General features: G+C 37.5%; 1 protein-coding gene across 2 annotated transcripts in view; it reads left to right on the forward strand.

Annotated features, from left to right (window-relative positions):
* The window catches only part of WDR26 (WD repeat domain 26), a 33,296-nt gene extending 17,213 nt beyond the window's left edge, over positions 1-16,083 (forward strand). The window contains exons 8-15 of one of the 2 annotated variants that reach the window (XM_074817801.1): positions 2,838-2,978; positions 4,320-4,439; positions 5,168-5,313; positions 5,816-5,894; positions 6,460-6,589; positions 9,348-9,533; positions 10,488-10,560; positions 11,050-16,083. In XM_074817801.1, coding sequence (XP_074673902.1) covers positions 2,838-2,978; positions 4,320-4,439; positions 5,168-5,313; positions 5,816-5,894; positions 6,460-6,589; positions 9,348-9,533; positions 10,488-10,519 — 834 coding nt within the window. In that variant the 3' untranslated portion in view covers positions 10,520-10,560; positions 11,050-16,083. The remainder of the gene's footprint in view (positions 1-2,837; positions 2,979-4,319; positions 4,440-5,167; positions 5,314-5,815; positions 5,895-6,459; positions 6,590-9,347; positions 9,534-10,487; positions 10,561-11,049) is intronic. The other variant, XM_074817802.1, reaches the window with a different exon arrangement.
* The last annotated feature ends 329 nt before the right edge of the window (positions 16,084-16,412 follow it).

Genomic DNA, 16,412 nt, shown 5'->3' on the forward strand with positions numbered 1-16,412 from the left:
ACTTTGTTATTTAGTTAGGAAATTATCTGTATTTTTTGTTGTTGTTTTTTTTTTTCTAACAGAGTAGTTCTAAGTAAATTAAGGATCAAATGTTTTTGGTGCTGACTTGTCACTTGATTGTAGAAGCATATCTTCCTTTTATATTGATGGGTTTTAATACCCAATGTCTTGATTAGTGCATTTTATAAATCAAACCAAATAAATGTTCTGTGAGTGTTTTAGACTAACCATTTTGGCCAAGGGTTGCTAAAGGAACAAAATCTTTAATAAATAGTGGGAAAGCAGCTTTGTAGAGTTTCATCTTCTGTATTTGAGTATGCTTAAAAAAAAAATAAATTTGAAACCCTTTCAGGGCGGTGGATGTCAAATAACATTAGGCCAGATAACTCAAATGGTTCATTTTTATGTTTGCCAAAGCATGCTTCTCATGTTTCCTGTAGCAGTTGACAATGTCTTTTGAACTGTAAGTTTAATCAAGTTTTCAAGGCTTTAGGTATTTAGAATTACTCTAATCTGTATAGATAAACTACAGGGAAACATCCGTCTAGCTCTGTCTGGGCAAGTGATGGGAGAACACTGTTTTAAATTAACAGTATTTCTTTTTCTACACACTTCATGTGTGTGAGAATCCTTCGTTTCTCCCTTTCTTCAAGAGAGGTGATGAAGAAAAGTGTAATGACGCTCCTTCCATGTGTTTTCTTCATTTCATACCATGAATTTCTTACTTCTTTTCTAAAACCCAGCTACATGTCTAAGCTGTCTTAACCTATGCTTCTGTTTTCATTTTCATTTATTCATTTCAGAGTTCTTATGCAGACTCAGCAGCATTAAATAATGTCTTGAGTGAACTAGGTTTGTGTGGGGAATGCATTATTTGACTGTTATGAAGTGTGGCAGAATCTCTAGAGCACAAAGGATAAGCACAGTAGATGCATCACCTTGTCTGGCATGCATCTTCTTTGATAGAGCTCTCCTTTAACTTGTTTCTTACAGAAACCTTCCTTTTTTTCTGCACTTTCTAACTGTTGACAGGTTTTTTGGCTTTTCAGCCAAGGAGCTCAACTGTTGCATACTTAAGCTGATACCTGAATAGTTGTTTCTTCTACATAACAAAAATCTGAGAAGCTATATGTAAGGGATAGAAGGGCTGAGATTTCTTTTGGTGGTGGGTGGGAAGCAGATTGACTAAATTTGGTGAAGCTTTCCTGAAATACCATAGACTGTTGTTTTAGAGCAAAACATGGTATAGCAGTTTTGCTGTGTTTGGAGAGAAGTAGGAGAGCAGGATGAGAGATAGTAACAGCCACAAAATCCTATCATTAGAAGACGAATATCCTATGTATCTTGCTCCTCATGAGTCTCGAATGTGATGCAGAAGTGACAGGCTACTTTAATCCTGATGTAAAATGAAATATGCCAGTTGCAGGCAAGCTCCGGAATGTGAGATGTCAAACATGACTCTGTTTCCTTGCAGATCAGTTTAGCTACAGACACAGCAGTGTCTAATGCAGACCATGAATGGAAAAGGAGCCTTGAGGAGGTCCATTTGTTTGCCCCTGTTTGTGCTTTGAAGATTATTCTTAGCCCACTTTCTTTTGAGGAATTTTCTTTTCCTAGCGTGGTTCCTAGCAGAACCATCAAAGCTGTAGGCTGGCCGAGAGTCACCATATCCCTCGCAGCTGATCCCAGGAAACAGTCCTTCATGTCACTCTGTTCCTCTGTTGACCACGTTCTTTCTCTTTAGAATCAAGATGTACTCTGCTGATTAATACTAAAACGAAAGAAAGAGAAGGGACAATTTGAGAAATCAAGCAAGATTTTCAAATGAGTCACTTTTTTTTTTTTAAAGATAAATAGGTATAAACATCTCCCATGCAGGAAAAAAAAAGGAGTATGTGGAGGAAAGTCCATCTGCCCTTTTCCAAGAGGCTTCACAAAAATTGTCAACAGTTTAACAAGCTCGGTTCTACCTTCTGTATATGCAAGTTGTTGTCAAGAGTCAGTGCTAATACTGTATTGAAGCATGTTTCTGTATTTAGGAAGCCAGTGCATGATTGTTTCATAGTATCTAGCTGTATCTAGTTTGATAAAATGCTTGAAAGTCAAGTTCCTTTGACAAGACAGCAGCAGAACAGTTGTAGCATAAAGGTGATACGAGATACTTTGCGTGAGCGAAGTATGCTTCATTCACTAAATCTGGCAGAAAAGATGCAACAGCTTGCTGTAGGCAACACTTGTGAAATAAGAATACCTCTCAAGGAAGCTTTTAAAAATATCTTTCTGTTAAACTTCTTTCTTGAGCAACACACACAAGATACACTCAAGTTTATAAAAACATTGGCACTTGGAGGTTTTCTCTTCGCAGTGTACATAAAGGGTTTGGTTCTCTGTTTAACCATAACAGTCTTCCAGCATGTCTTTACTCTTAAAAAAGTAACTTAATTCTGTAAAATATGGATAATAGTACTTTTCCATTCCAGTAGATGTAGAGAGACTTGACAGTACAGAAATCTTCTATACTAAAGCGAGTGTAATGTAAGATACAACTCTATACGCAATGGTGTTTTGTGAGTTCCGCATTCAGAACCATGAAAAATTAGAACAAAAATACCTTCAAGTGTTCTTGTTTTGCACATTGAAACTTAGAAGCTTTCATTTTATGGTCCTACTCTGTAAACTGGCAACTGCTTTTCCAGTAAGAACCTGTTCATATCTTGTAAAATGTAGGTGCCAAGTTGCACAAAGCAAACTTGCCACACTGTACTTGGACACACTGTATATGTGAAATCTAGTAGGTGTTAATTTGCATTGTCTCAACAGATTCTCTCTTCTTTCAGGATTCTCACCAGCTAAAACTACTTAAGACGTTAGAAGGTCACGCGTACGGTGTCTCTTATATTGCTTGGAGTCCAGATGACAACTATCTTGTTGCCTGTGGCCCAGATGATTGTTCTGAGCTTTGGCTCTGGAATGTACAAGTAAGTGGTGACTAAGAGTAAAGAGTAAAACTTTGTGGTCAGCCTACTGCTTGTTTCAATATCTAGATGTTAAGCATGAAACAAGTAATTTCTACAAACTTGTGCGAAAGTGTATAAAGAAGAGGCACTCATCTCCCTGCCCCCCGCTAATTGGAAAAAATTACTATGGCAGTGTACAGATTCTGTGCTTGGTTTGTACAGAACTGAAATTAGAGTTCAAATCTTAAGTGCCTGGGACTGTGCAGCAATTCTAGTGTATCCAGTTACTGATCATTTCTGAGAAGGAATGGCATAAATCCATAGGACCGGAGAGCGCTACTGAAGAGAAGAACCATAAATTAATCAAGAGAAACAGAGGGCAGAATTATCATCTAAAGGGAGCAATTGCTCACTGAAGATTTTAACAAGTAGCAAAAGTAAAAGATACAGTCTGTTTCTACTTTTTGTAACCCTCTCAGTGATGTTAGTGGAAGATCCAGAGAGGCTTAAATTGGTGATTTCAGAACTTCCTCTTTCAGTCAGACAGTAGGGCATTTTGCCACTTCCTCCATGAATTTGAAAATCCTTTTCTGATGTTGATTTTTATGGGCACTTGCATTGATATAAAAGCTTCCCCTGCCTCAGTTGTGGGCTGTATAGTCTTTCTTGCACTGCCTTGGACTCTGAACTAATTTAGTTTCCTAAACCAAAAATGTTCCCTTTTTTCATCCTTGGAATACTTTTCTTCTGTTCAATTGACTAAATTGGCTTAGTGAAGAGCACTAGAGCTGGCACAAGGGAATAGAGAGAAGCCCTTACTGTTTTGACAGTGGTAAGCCACTCGTTGGCACTCTGTCTTGTGAAACAGTAGCATTATAAGCTGGGGATGAAAGCTAAATTTTGGCGTGGAAAGCTCCAGCTCAGGAAGGAAAAAGTTTTAAATACTGATACTCCCAACTTTTTACTAAAATACGTTTTGTTATTTCCTATTTTCTTGTCGTTTTCTCCTGTCTCCTTGATTTCCATGTTTGGTTTTTTATTTCATATTGCCTCTTACATGTTCTTCCAACTTCTTTTAATTCCTCTCCTTACTCATAATCCTCCACTTGTCTGACACACCAACTAGTCCATCTCTCTTGATTTGAGGGACAACAGAAATTGTCCCAAATCAAGTCCAGGGTCACTGGAGATGCTGAAGTAGTTCTGCCCTTTTATTGCATTATTCATACGTTTCTGTTGCTTTTTAATAAACATGTTGAAATATATGCATTTCCAAACACTGTGCATGTCAGATATAATTATCAATGCTTTTTTGGGAAAGGGTTCTGGTATAAGGCCTTGCTGCCTTTGTTTATTTTCCAGACTGGGGAGCTAAGGACAAAGATGAGCCAGTCTCATGAAGACAGTTTAACAAGTGTGGCCTGGAATCCTGATGGGAAGCGTTTTGTAACAGGAGGTCAACGTGGACAGTTCTATCAGTGTGTAAGTTCTCTGCATCTGTCCCATTGAAAACAAAGCAAGAAATGAAAGTTTTGTTATGATCATATCTGAGGTTCATGTTTTCTTGTGTGTGTACACTAAAAATTCTGGTCCTTTGTAATTCAAAGCAGCAATACATTAATGCTAGTATTTCAACCGCCCTTCTGTATGTAGCAGTTAGAAGGGTTCAAGCATCTTTTGTCTGCCTAAAGGAGGATTTGTGGGCTGGGAATTTTTTTCTTAGCTGCTCTAGAAAATACACTAATAAAAAGAAGTGCCTTTGTCCACAGATGTTTTTTATTCCACAAAATTTTGACTGTGTCTTTCTTAGTTTTTGCATGCTATCTTTACTTAGTGTAAACAGAAATTTGAAACCCTCTTTACCTGACCGGTGTTAATTTTTGGGTCATGGTCTACAGTCTCACCCTACTCTTGATTATTTGTCATCTGACAAATGTCCCAGAATAATAGTGTAGTATGCAAACCTCACTCACTGCAAAGGTGCGCTCCGTGACATGACGTAGATTGCATGTGTCACACATGAGAAAAGTAACAAAAGGGATTCTACAAAAGCCCTTGGCTAAGACAACCAAGTCCTAATTCGTTAAGCCCTCTCTTTTACAGGGTAAGATTGCTTTCTGTAGCAGTTGTGTAACAGAAGGTGAAAAATATTTGTCACAACTGAGAAATCCGAGACTAACAGTTCAATTTTCTTTTTCTTTTCTGATCAGGATTTAGATGGTAATCTCCTTGACTCCTGGGAAGGGGTGAGAGTACAATGCCTTTGGTGCTTGAGTGATGGGAAAACTGTTCTAGCATCGGACACACACCAGCGAATTCGGGGTTATAACTTTGAGGATCTTACAGACAGGAACATGTAACTACCTCTTTCTTTGGTTTTGAATTTCTGATTCTTCGTGCCAGAAGAAGATTGAGGAAGGGTTTGTGGGGCAGGATGGGAAATAAGCTTTTAAAATGCTCTCAGTGTTAGAAGAAGAGGAGAACAACATGGGACGAGAATTTAGTGAGTTCCAATTGCAGCAAGAAATAATTCCTAGGCACTGGAGTAAGTTTCTGGTGGATGTTTTGACATTCCTGTCATCAAGAGGTGTCTTCCCACTTCCTGGCATATTTTAGTAGATCCTGCCTTGAAGTTAGGAGTTGGATTTGACGTCTGAAGACCCTTTTGGTCTTGGGATTTGTCATAAATATAAGCAAGCTATTGTAGACCTCGCTTGTAGTGATGTATAGACACATACCTAATTTCAAATTCAGAACTGTCTTTCCTGATAATATTGCAGAGACAGGACATGCCTTTTGCCTTGGTGTTGCATCATTGTTTGGTTAAGTGTACTCTTAACACTGTCTTATCATTTCAGAGTACAAGAAGATCATCCTATTATGTCGTTTACTATTTCAAAAAATGGCCGTTTAGCTTTGTTAAATGTAGCAACTCAGGTGAGTTGGTGATGATAAATGGAAATGCAAATAAATCTACTTGCAACTGCTAACTGTTTTTAACTATTTTGATGTGAATTGGAGTGTTTAATATTAACCAGTTGTATTTCATGTAATATGGAGGCCTTAATATTCATAGATATAGCATGGCGATCTCATTCTTGAGAGTGATTTTTTTTTTTTGATGTATAGTCAAGAGTTTTTTGTGCTATGAAATATATACTATTAAATGTTATTATCTGGCTATTGCATTGAGAAGCGAGGCATAGCACAAATGGTGGCAGGCTGACAAGTCTGGGGGCACTGAGAATTAGGTTGTATTTATTTATTTCTACTTTTGGAACCTTGGGTAGGAACAGGAGCTTTCAGAATGGAAGGGACCATAGACTGAAAGTTTAACCTAGTACTTTGGTATATCTTTATTCTCTTGACTACCGCTTACTACTAGCGGTACTGAAATTGGCTGAAGTAATGTACTTTCATCATGTTTCATTTTTTTAGTGTTTCAAAAGAATGTAATGAATAATGTTTAATGATGAAATAACATTCTTATACTTATTCCCAGGGAGTTCACTTATGGGACTTACAAGACAGAGTTTTAGTGAGAAAGTATCAAGGTGTTACACAAGGATTTTACACAATTCACTCATGTTTTGGAGGTCATAACGAAGACTTCATTGCGAGTGGCAGCGAAGGTAACATCGTTCCCCTTTGTGCAGAAAACTGGAACATTGTATCCTTCCTATACCTTACTTATATAATGATGTTGTTAGCAACTGTCATCTATAAAGGCAAGCATCTGGCTCATTAAATAAGTTTGAGGAGCACTGAGATTGTGGCATACTTCAAGAAATAATTGTGTGCTAGCAGAAAGAATCTTTTGAGAGAGGATGGTAGTAGTAGGAAGAATTAATGACTCTTTTGTGTTGCTCCTCTAAAGCAAAAGCATCTGCACAGTTTTAATTAGAAGTGGGTGGGGTGTTCTGAGGCTTTTTCTTTGTGTGGTATGGTACTTAGGCTTATGGTTTGAATCAAAAATACTTCTGGGGAGTAACAGCTTCATTTGCCTGTTGAAGATACAGGTGTGGTGAGGTTATTTTAATTTTGGAAGAGTCATCATCTTAATTATGAACAGAGTAGTCTCAAATTAAGCAGTTGTTGACATAGTCTGGTAGGGCTTCTTGGTGATCAAAGGCTTTGTGGTGTGTTCTTATTCAACTGTCTGTGGCAAGAATAGAAATTAGTTAATGGTTTATATCTTGAATTGGTTCAGTTCTGTCACTGATGTAGTGCCATCACCTCCCATGGAGGTCACTTAAGAGTCAAGCCTATGCAGGACTAAGAATTACACTTGGAATATGTATGCAATCATTGTTAGTAATATGTAACTCACAGCTGTTAGGAAATAGGGTTGGCCAAGACATTTACTACTATCCTCTTCTGGAAAATACCAAGGATCTCTAAAATAAAACCAGATTTCACCCTCTGACCAGACCCAGTGGAATATAATGACTGAAGGACAGCACCTTCAGTGCTCCAGTCCAGTCTGAACCTCTTTTCACGGTTGAACAAGGTTCTTGTTTTGAGACCCGAGTATCCGAAAGTTCAGGAGTTGTGTTGAGCCATACTGATGTGCATGTGTAGGTGTAGATGTTATGGGGCACTAGTCCTTGTTTTCCCCTATTTATTTATCTTTGTTGTCTAAAAACTACTGTTCAGTAATTGAAACTGATGGCACTCTACTTAGTTATGGACTGTCTGAAGCTGTTGTCTCTTTGCCCTGAATCGTTTCAAATGTGGCTACTGAGAAAGTCTATATTTTAAAAAACAAGCAAACAAAAATAACAGATTGCATTGTCGTAGCCTTATTTAAAAAAGTAATAGACTGATTACATTGTTATAACCTCTTAAACTTAAGGTATGTTGTCAGCTAGGTAGGCTTTTTTCTAACATTTGCACCAGTAGGAAGAAAATGGAGCTCTCTTCCTGAGAGGGAAATTGACTGCTGCCTTAATCTAGCTAACTTGTTTTTTCTGAAGCAGAATACAGGCATTCTGACAAGCACTGAAACACTGGTTTGTGTTTAGGCTTTCGTTCTCCCAGACAGCAGAGGCTTGCATGTCCAGTGTTTAAGCAGAGAGTGAATTGTGTGCTTTGAGTAGCGTGGATATGTAGTCTCTTGAAATCGTAAGTGGAATGTAAACACAACCAGAACATTTGCATCGATACAAGTATATCTAAAGGTGGTGTCCTCAAATGAGCTGATTCAGCAGAAGACAATTGAGTTATCACATGGTTCCATGATGCTATTCTAGCAAGTAGAGAGCAAGTCTGTTTTGTAAGGGGTTGAGAGGAGGAATAGAGGAAGATTGGTTGGATTGCTAAACCTTCAGAATGACATCTACATTAAAACCTTTCAAATACATTAAAATAGTTTCATTTGGTATGCTAGACCTAAATACTAGGCTTTTGTATAATACTAGTAATACATACTTGCTCAGTTTGTATTGCTCTGTTTGGAATATTCCAAAAATGTTCCTAGAGAGGTCAACCCACAGGCTTGTTAAAGGCCACTAGTCTACAGTTGCGGGGGGAAAAAAAAAAACAAACCAAAACACCTTTAGTCATTTTTTCTTAAATATAGTTGGTTATAAAGTAGTAACACTGCTCTAAAAACTGCTGTGGAGTGTCTGACTGGTTCACTATTCTATTTCTAGCATGTTGCTAGAAGTAATTAAAAGCTTCCTATCACAAAGTAAGATCTGTAGGTTGTTTATTGCATCTACTTTAATACATACAAACTCATATCTTTAAATACCACACAAAAATTAATCATTGTCGAAGATGGTAATAGCTCACAATTTGAGATGTTAAGCTGCTTTGCTCTCCCTCACTTGTTCTGTTTGCACTTTCACTGGAATATTTTAGGTCTTTAGCATCAAGGTGTATTTCATAAACTAGAGCTGTGATCTTATCTAGCACCCATCAACAGGTGGTAGCTGTAAATATTCTGCCTTAGTGCTTATGACTTTATAGTGCATGTACGAATCTAAATATGCTTATTTAAGAAAAAAAAAAATCTGCAAGACTTCCTTTTGAATAAGATTACCATTCCATATCTTAATTAAAGAGCAGCTTGGTTTCTCTCTTTAGCCATGTATTGGATTATTTGCATTGTAGTCAAAAATGTTTTTCTTCAAATGCCAAGCATAGTAGATTTGCAAGCCTTAAAAGGGAATGTGTCTTTTAGTGGAAGAGCTCTACCCATATTCTTTTGATCACTTGTAGAAGAAAAACTTAAGTGCTATTGCATATTCAACTGACATGGGTTTTGCAATATTAATGGGTTTTTTAGGTGCTGAGAGCTTCTGTGGAATTGCTGTTTGATATGACAAATCGGTCTGTGCAGAACAGTGTTTCTCATTATGTTTTTTTAATGCATATTTTATTTAGATCACAAAGTATATATTTGGCACAAGCGTAGTGAGCTGCCAATTGCGGAGCTGACAGGGCACACACGTACTGTTAATTGTGTGAGCTGGAACCCGCAGATTCCATCCATGATGGCCAGCGCCTCTGATGACGGCACTGTTAGAATATGGGGACCAGCACCTTTCGTAGACAACCAGGATATTGAAGGTAAAAATCAGTGTGTGTGTGTGTGTGTGTGTGTTCTCTAATCACTAAAAGTTTACATCAAAGGCAGCTGGTTCAGTGGATTTTCTTTACCATAAATAGGATAGAAAAAATGCCTTTAACTCTTGGGTTAGTCATTACTTTTACTAAAACAAGAAGTTAGTGATGTTTTTTTAAATATATGGCATTTGATTTTTGTCTAAGTTTTATGTTTTTAGAATCAAAAGGAAACAACTGGTATTTCCAAAATTATACTAAAATTTGTGACATGGCCCTATAGAAAACTGTAGTGTCACTAAGACCCTCAGGATTCTATTAACTTATTTATAGACTTCTTAAAAATCTTGTCTCCGATGCTTTGAGGTTTAATAACACACAATGTTATTAAAATTTAAATAATGCATTCTGACCACACTGCAAATTGAATAATGGTATTACAGTGCTTACAAAAGGAATCTCCAAAGTCTGGAGAGAGTGAAGTTTCCCACCATAAAATCTGTACACAACTGATTCTTTACTAACCAGCAGCAATCTGTGTCCAGGAGAGAGGCACAGTGCAATTTTTTTTGCTGACAAAATGCACACTTGTTCCCAACACCTGCCCCCCCCCAGTTGTTAACAAGATAACCACTGTGGGATTGTTCTGCAGTTTATAGGCTTCTATCATTACACATTCAACCTTGTGGTAAAAATTTACAGTAGACATTAAAATGAAATACAGTATATCCCACTGCCACAGGACCTCGTGGATACTCGGTGTGGACATGAGTTCAAGGGGAACCTGGACAGTGTGATCAAAGAGAAATCCATTGAGTGCTACTAGATAAGTGAACACCTCTAGTTCAGAATGTCCATTAGGTAAAAATGGATGGAAGTTGGAAGGATATTAGGAGGAATTACCACCTTCTCTCCCTGCTCCTGTGCTTTCTGACACATCTGCTTCTGGTCTTGGACTAGGTGGACCAGCCTGGCCAATCTTCTGTTTGTAACGCCTTGAATGTACCCGTAAGGACTCAGAGCCTCTCCTCCAGTTGGTTTTACTCATGGTTTTTTGTTTGTTTTCTCTAGCTGCTTGCTCACGCTTTCTTAGTTCCTCCAGAAAATAAGCCAGTAAATGCCATAAAAATCAAAATAATAGAAAATGGATTTCTCACAGCAGTGCTTTCACAAGAGGTGTAGGTGTAAGGCTTAGGAGTCTTAAATGGATGACAGACAGCTTTGTAATTAGCACACTCCCCTGGAACTTGAATGTAAATGTGTGTTACTTTTTGAAAGAGATGCTTTTTGTGTACCAACACCTAACATGCTAAATTAATTTCTAAATTAAAATGAATAATGATACCTAAAATAAGTAATTTTTAACATGGGATTTAGCTACAGTAGAAGATCCATTAACTAATGCATGTTCAGTAAAACTTATGTAAATACACTGTATTAATGACCTTAAAATAGAAAGATTAACTATTGATACGATCTTCAAGATGTGATTTCTTTCTCTTATGTTTTTGTTTTTGCTCAGAGGAATGCAGTAGCATGGATAGTTGATGGCGAATTTGGAGCAGACGACTTCAGTTTAACTTAATTAGTCGTATTTTAAATGGCTTGGGATTTGGTGCAAACAAACATGATTGATAGCTGGACAGACATGCTCGTCATGAAAAAGAACCATTTCTGAAGCCCGGTCGGGGCCAAACATTTACCACCTTGCTTCATAGTAACCAGTCGAGATGAAGCACGTCGTTAGAACGTTGTTGGACACCGTGTTGAAATTACCCCCCCATCGGTTGTGGAGAACTGTGCTACATTCAGGCTAACCATTGAACTCAGTATATATATTTTTCCCTCCTGCCTTTTTGTCTGGCAGGCTACTGTTCTTGTTGCTCTTCTGTGTAATGAAGTTTAAATGCTTGTTTGGAACACTTTATTTAACAGTTTAGAAGGCTTGATAGAAAGAGTGCTTTAGTCTGAAGAGTATACATTGGATAGGAAAGTATTTCCTTCTCTTGTTTCTCAAGTCTCTCTCCGCCTTACTTAGCTTGAGATCTTTGCAGCTTGGTTCATGGATTCTAGCCTTGCCCGTTGCGCAGTATATATAAATTGAGATGATAAACCAATGAACTATGTCGAAAGCACTCTCAGTATCGCATTTGACAAAAAGTTTTGTACTTTTCACATAGCTCGTTGCCCTGCAAAGGGGTTAACAGCACAATTTTTTTAAAATAAATTATTTATAGGATTAAAATGACTTCATTTGTATACATTTGGAATTAAAACAATGCAAGAAGTGTCGTGAAACATGGTATCACTGATGCTTTTCTGGAGTGTCTTGAGACCCAATCAAAAGCAGTGGCTGGAAGGAGCTTTACGTGGGCAGTGAAGCTTGCTTTAGGAGGAGGAACTCACTGTCTATCTTAACAGATAAACTGTATTATTTAGAGGAAGAAAAAGTGTTCAGAGTGCACCACCAGACTAAGAGTTAAACAAGACAAGGTCTTTTTTTTTTTCTAATTACATAAATATATGCAACAATGCTGGTGTAAAAGGTAGACTACACCTCGAGGGAAGAATGTGTTGAGAGAGTCCTTTCTTCACCGAGTCAACGTTTTGTAAAAGTAATTAACATAAAATCAAAATTAAACACTTGTATTCCAATGGAAATTTTTCTTTATTTGATAAAGGTGTATAGATTTTCTTTTTGAGAATATACTTTTAAGTTTGCAGATTTAAATGCCTCTCCCAGACCTTGTTGCAAGCTGGTGCTGTGAACATCTTGACACATCCAGGAATAGTTCCACTAATAATCCGTGTTAAGAAAAGAGAAAGACATTTATAGCTTAAGTATTTATTTTTTTTGACATAAACAGATGGCCTGGCATCTCTGTGCTTCTGCACTACACAAATTCATTATGGGATGGCATTGGATTCCCTTTTGCCACCTTGGGTGGAAAGGTAGTGTTGGTACTGCTGTGAAGTAAAGAGGGAGCAGGGAAAGGCATGCCACTAGGAATTGTTGTGCACAGAAGTGTGGACTTCATCCTTTAATGAGAAAATAATCTAGTGTCCTTATTAGTCATGTATGGAAGAAGGGTGGGGGAAGGTTTGCCAGAGTTCCTGGGAAGAGAAGTGTAGCCACTTTTGATGAATGGGAATGTGGAGTTTAACATAAACAGGCCCTTTTTTCTTTCCCAGAAAAACAGAGAAGCTTGTCAGTTAGATATTTTTTTTTTTTAAGATTCCAGCCATCAGATGGTGGGGTTTTTTCTTGCCTTGTGTGTAAACTTAAGCATGATTTAAGACTCTGATACTTTGGTTGAGACCAGCCCTGAATCTGACATACTCCTCTCTTAGTATCTCCAAAATGAAGTAGGAACTTAACGTTCTCATCTTCAATCTAGTACACTTATCTTAAGGTGAATTTCTTTGATAGCAATTACTGTTCCACAGTACTGGGAATACATGTGTAAACTTAAGACTACAAATCAGTTCCTTCTTCCATTAGCTAGTTCTAGAGGAAGCTGTTTGTTTCTCTTCCTAGTTCAGATAGCGTAAGGTTAGTCAGTCTTATTCCTCTGGCATCAGTGTTGCAGGGAAACTGACAACTTCCTGAGGTCAAATCTGAGTAAGCTAAACCTTTGGGTTTTAAATAAAAATTGAATATCTAAACTGTAAAAACAGTGTTTTGTATGTTCAAAACACAGCCTAATTCATAAGCAATGCCAATAGGTGAATCTTTGGAAGTTACCCTAGTATTGTCTTACTCTGGAACTTATTTTCAAACAAAACATTTAGGGAGAGTAAGGAGAATAATCCTGGTTTTGATGTCTCTTAACAATGTCTCATACAATGGTCTGGCACTACTTGCTTACCTCCTACTCATGGGACTTCAGTGGGAGTTTTAGGCAGGTGGTGAAGGCTGGATCAAATCCCAAGTTTAAATTTAAAGTCTCCTATGCACTTCAACAGGCATTTTTAATGTGGTGGCCATATTTAAACAAAAGTGAGACTCCTTACCTGGTACAAGCTGTGTGGGGGTGTGTATGGGCCCATGCCTGCTTTGCACTGCAATGCATTATAATTAGAAATTTAAACTTCATACTTTTACCAAAAGACTGCCCCTTCATTCTGAGGTTTCTCTTCTGGACTTGGTTTGTACCTCCAAACTACACTTCAGGTATCTAGAAGCAGAACTAGGGAGAAGCACATGTTCTGACATCTCCATTTTAGTGTTGTGGTGCGCCCATGCAGCGTAAAGGCAAGCTCCGTGCAGATGGCACTGTTTCCAGGGCGTCTCACTAACAGCGTATTGCGTAGCTGTCTGCTTCTTGCAGGTGACGAGCAGAGATGAGAGAAAGGTGAGAGTAATCTTCATTTCACCACACTACTTGGTCCCTCAGTAAACTGACATTATAGATCTAGCGGCAATGACTACCCTTCCAACCTGCAGGTTAGAGGAACCTAAACTATTTCTAACATGTCACGTATTCACAAGATGTGAATTGAAAAGTACCAATACTTTTTGTACACAGACTATAAAATGAGACTATGGGGAGGGGGAAACAAATAAGTTTGCTCATTTGCAACATGTTGATTTCCATGTGCTTAAAAATGTTCATAGGCTGGAGTCTTAAGGCTGGAACAAGTACACACCTGCAATAAATTACTGTATTTCTAGTCAACAGACCTATGGTTTTAGAGAAGAAAATACTGTAAGTGTGTACTCCTTTTGTAACTGTCCCTGGTCGGCTGTTGGCTTAAAATATTCACAGTAGCCCCAGGTTATTGTCAAGGCAGATTGTTTAAAAAGTTATGCTGAAGCATTTTGTTATCTTAATGTTCTTTAGCTGTTCAGGTAAGTAATTTTCAAGGCACAATGGAGCACAAAAGGGAAAATGCTAGATCTGCCCTTGTTTCGGAGGGGAGGGTAGTGGGGGAAAATGATACATTTGTTTTAAATTCCCTCTGTCTTTTCTAAAGTTCTCCAACTTTAAAGTTAACTTCTTTTTATGATTAGAGCAAAGATGCAAGCTAGAAATCTATCCAGATCTTGCCAGTTACTTCTCAACTTGGCTTCAAACAGGTAATGTTTAATAAAGCTCAATATGTTGTTGGGAGTTTGTGTCTAGTTGTATACTTTTACACTGCTAAGTGATACTCCCACCCAAAATCAATTTTGAAGGCTTCCTTAGCAGGAAGCCAGGACTCATTCAATTAGCTGTAGTTTTGAGGGGAGATGTAGACCCGAATGGGGAGGGAGGTAGAGACAGAAGAATGGACATAAGAAGCAGGACTTACTGACCAACAGACAAACTACTGTAACTCATTGGGGAGGAGGAAAAATGCACTTTCAATAGTTTGTCCGTATTTTTAGTTACAAAATACACTTGTATCTAATTTTTTTTGAGACAACTATTAAGAGGAACACCCATCCTATAAATGGCTAATCCTCCTTTCGACCTCCTCCTGTCTTTTCCGCATTGGCTTGAGTCCATTTTCAGCTGCCGTATTATTTTGAAAACTGCTACTTTTAACAATGTTTAGAAAGAAAAAAAACATTAACTCTGACACTTTTTTTAAACAGGGTGGACTTAATTGAAGTGTGCAGTGTTGAACTACTGCTGCAGTAGCTGCCTCTAGTTGTTGAAATAAACTGTAGACAAGTTTTCTGTCTATTAATCCAGATAATCTGGATTCAGCAAAACGTCTGTGAGAGTGTTCCTCCCATCTGGTATGAATGTGTGTGTGCATGTGTTCCATGATCAGACAGAGAACCAAACGTTCTAGGTACTTGTCATGTTTTATTGCATACTTTAAGTCGTGTGTATGTGAAGTGTCCTTTGACCAGAAGGTTTTGGTTAATATCAGTATATTTTTATAAATTTGAAATTCATTGTGCCCCATCTTTTTTCTTAAACATTTTTCATTGTTAGGGTATATGTGCTAGATTTGGATCTTTAACATTTTTAGGCACAGATGGAAAAAGTTATTGGCTCCTTGAAAACTTATGGGACAAAATGGATCCTCAAAGCATGTATGTACTTACAAACCAAGCTGTAGAGATCAAGAAAAGAACTTTATTGTTGATCTCAAGATTTCTAAATTGTCAAGATTTATATGGAGTTGTGGTGGAACTAGTTAACACTTAGAGCTTTTGGTATGTAATGACTATTTGCTATGGACTGATATTAAATGTTTCAAAGGATTGCGTTCTTAAACTTTCTGGATTTTTTTGTTACTCTCCTTGGATTATATTAAGTAGTTAAAAATTTCTTTGCTATATTACATTAAAAACATAAGAACTTTGGGTCTCGTATTTATTTTCACTTGTTTTACTAATTATTTACAGAACACCGTTTTAACTTTTTTATTTTATAAATGTGTAGTATTTTAAACATATCTTTAAAAATTGTTCAATTGGAACTACATTAACTTCTGATTTGTTTTTATTAGGATTTTTAAAAAAAAAATACACTTTTTCCATGTTGGTGCACAGCACTTAACAGAAATGTTTGTATTCCCTTTCTTTCAATTCAATAAACAGAATAAATAACTGGAATGAATAGTTCTTAGTTTCCCTAACTTCACTTTATATGACTGACTTGGATGTTAATTTCTTGATCATTAATTATAGATTTCTTCCATATTTGTAGTATTTCACTTTCTCACTAGGAAAATTAATTTGTGGCAGTTTATCTGAAGATGGATTCACTCGGTGTTGAGTGCAGGCTTTCCCATTGTTGCTGTTTGGCTCTAATCTACCTCACACTTGTGTGTTCACTGTAATTTAGCAGTCAACTTGCCTGTGTCCCATTCTGTGCTTATCTGACCTGTTGAGGCTCCATGAAAACCTTGACTCCTTAATGCTGGAGCTTGCTTAAATACCAG

Source organism: Strix aluco, chromosome 3 (genome assembly GCF_031877795.1).
Source record: "Strix aluco isolate bStrAlu1 chromosome 3, bStrAlu1.hap1, whole genome shotgun sequence".
NCBI lineage: Eukaryota > Metazoa > Chordata > Aves > Strigiformes > Strigidae > Strix > Strix aluco.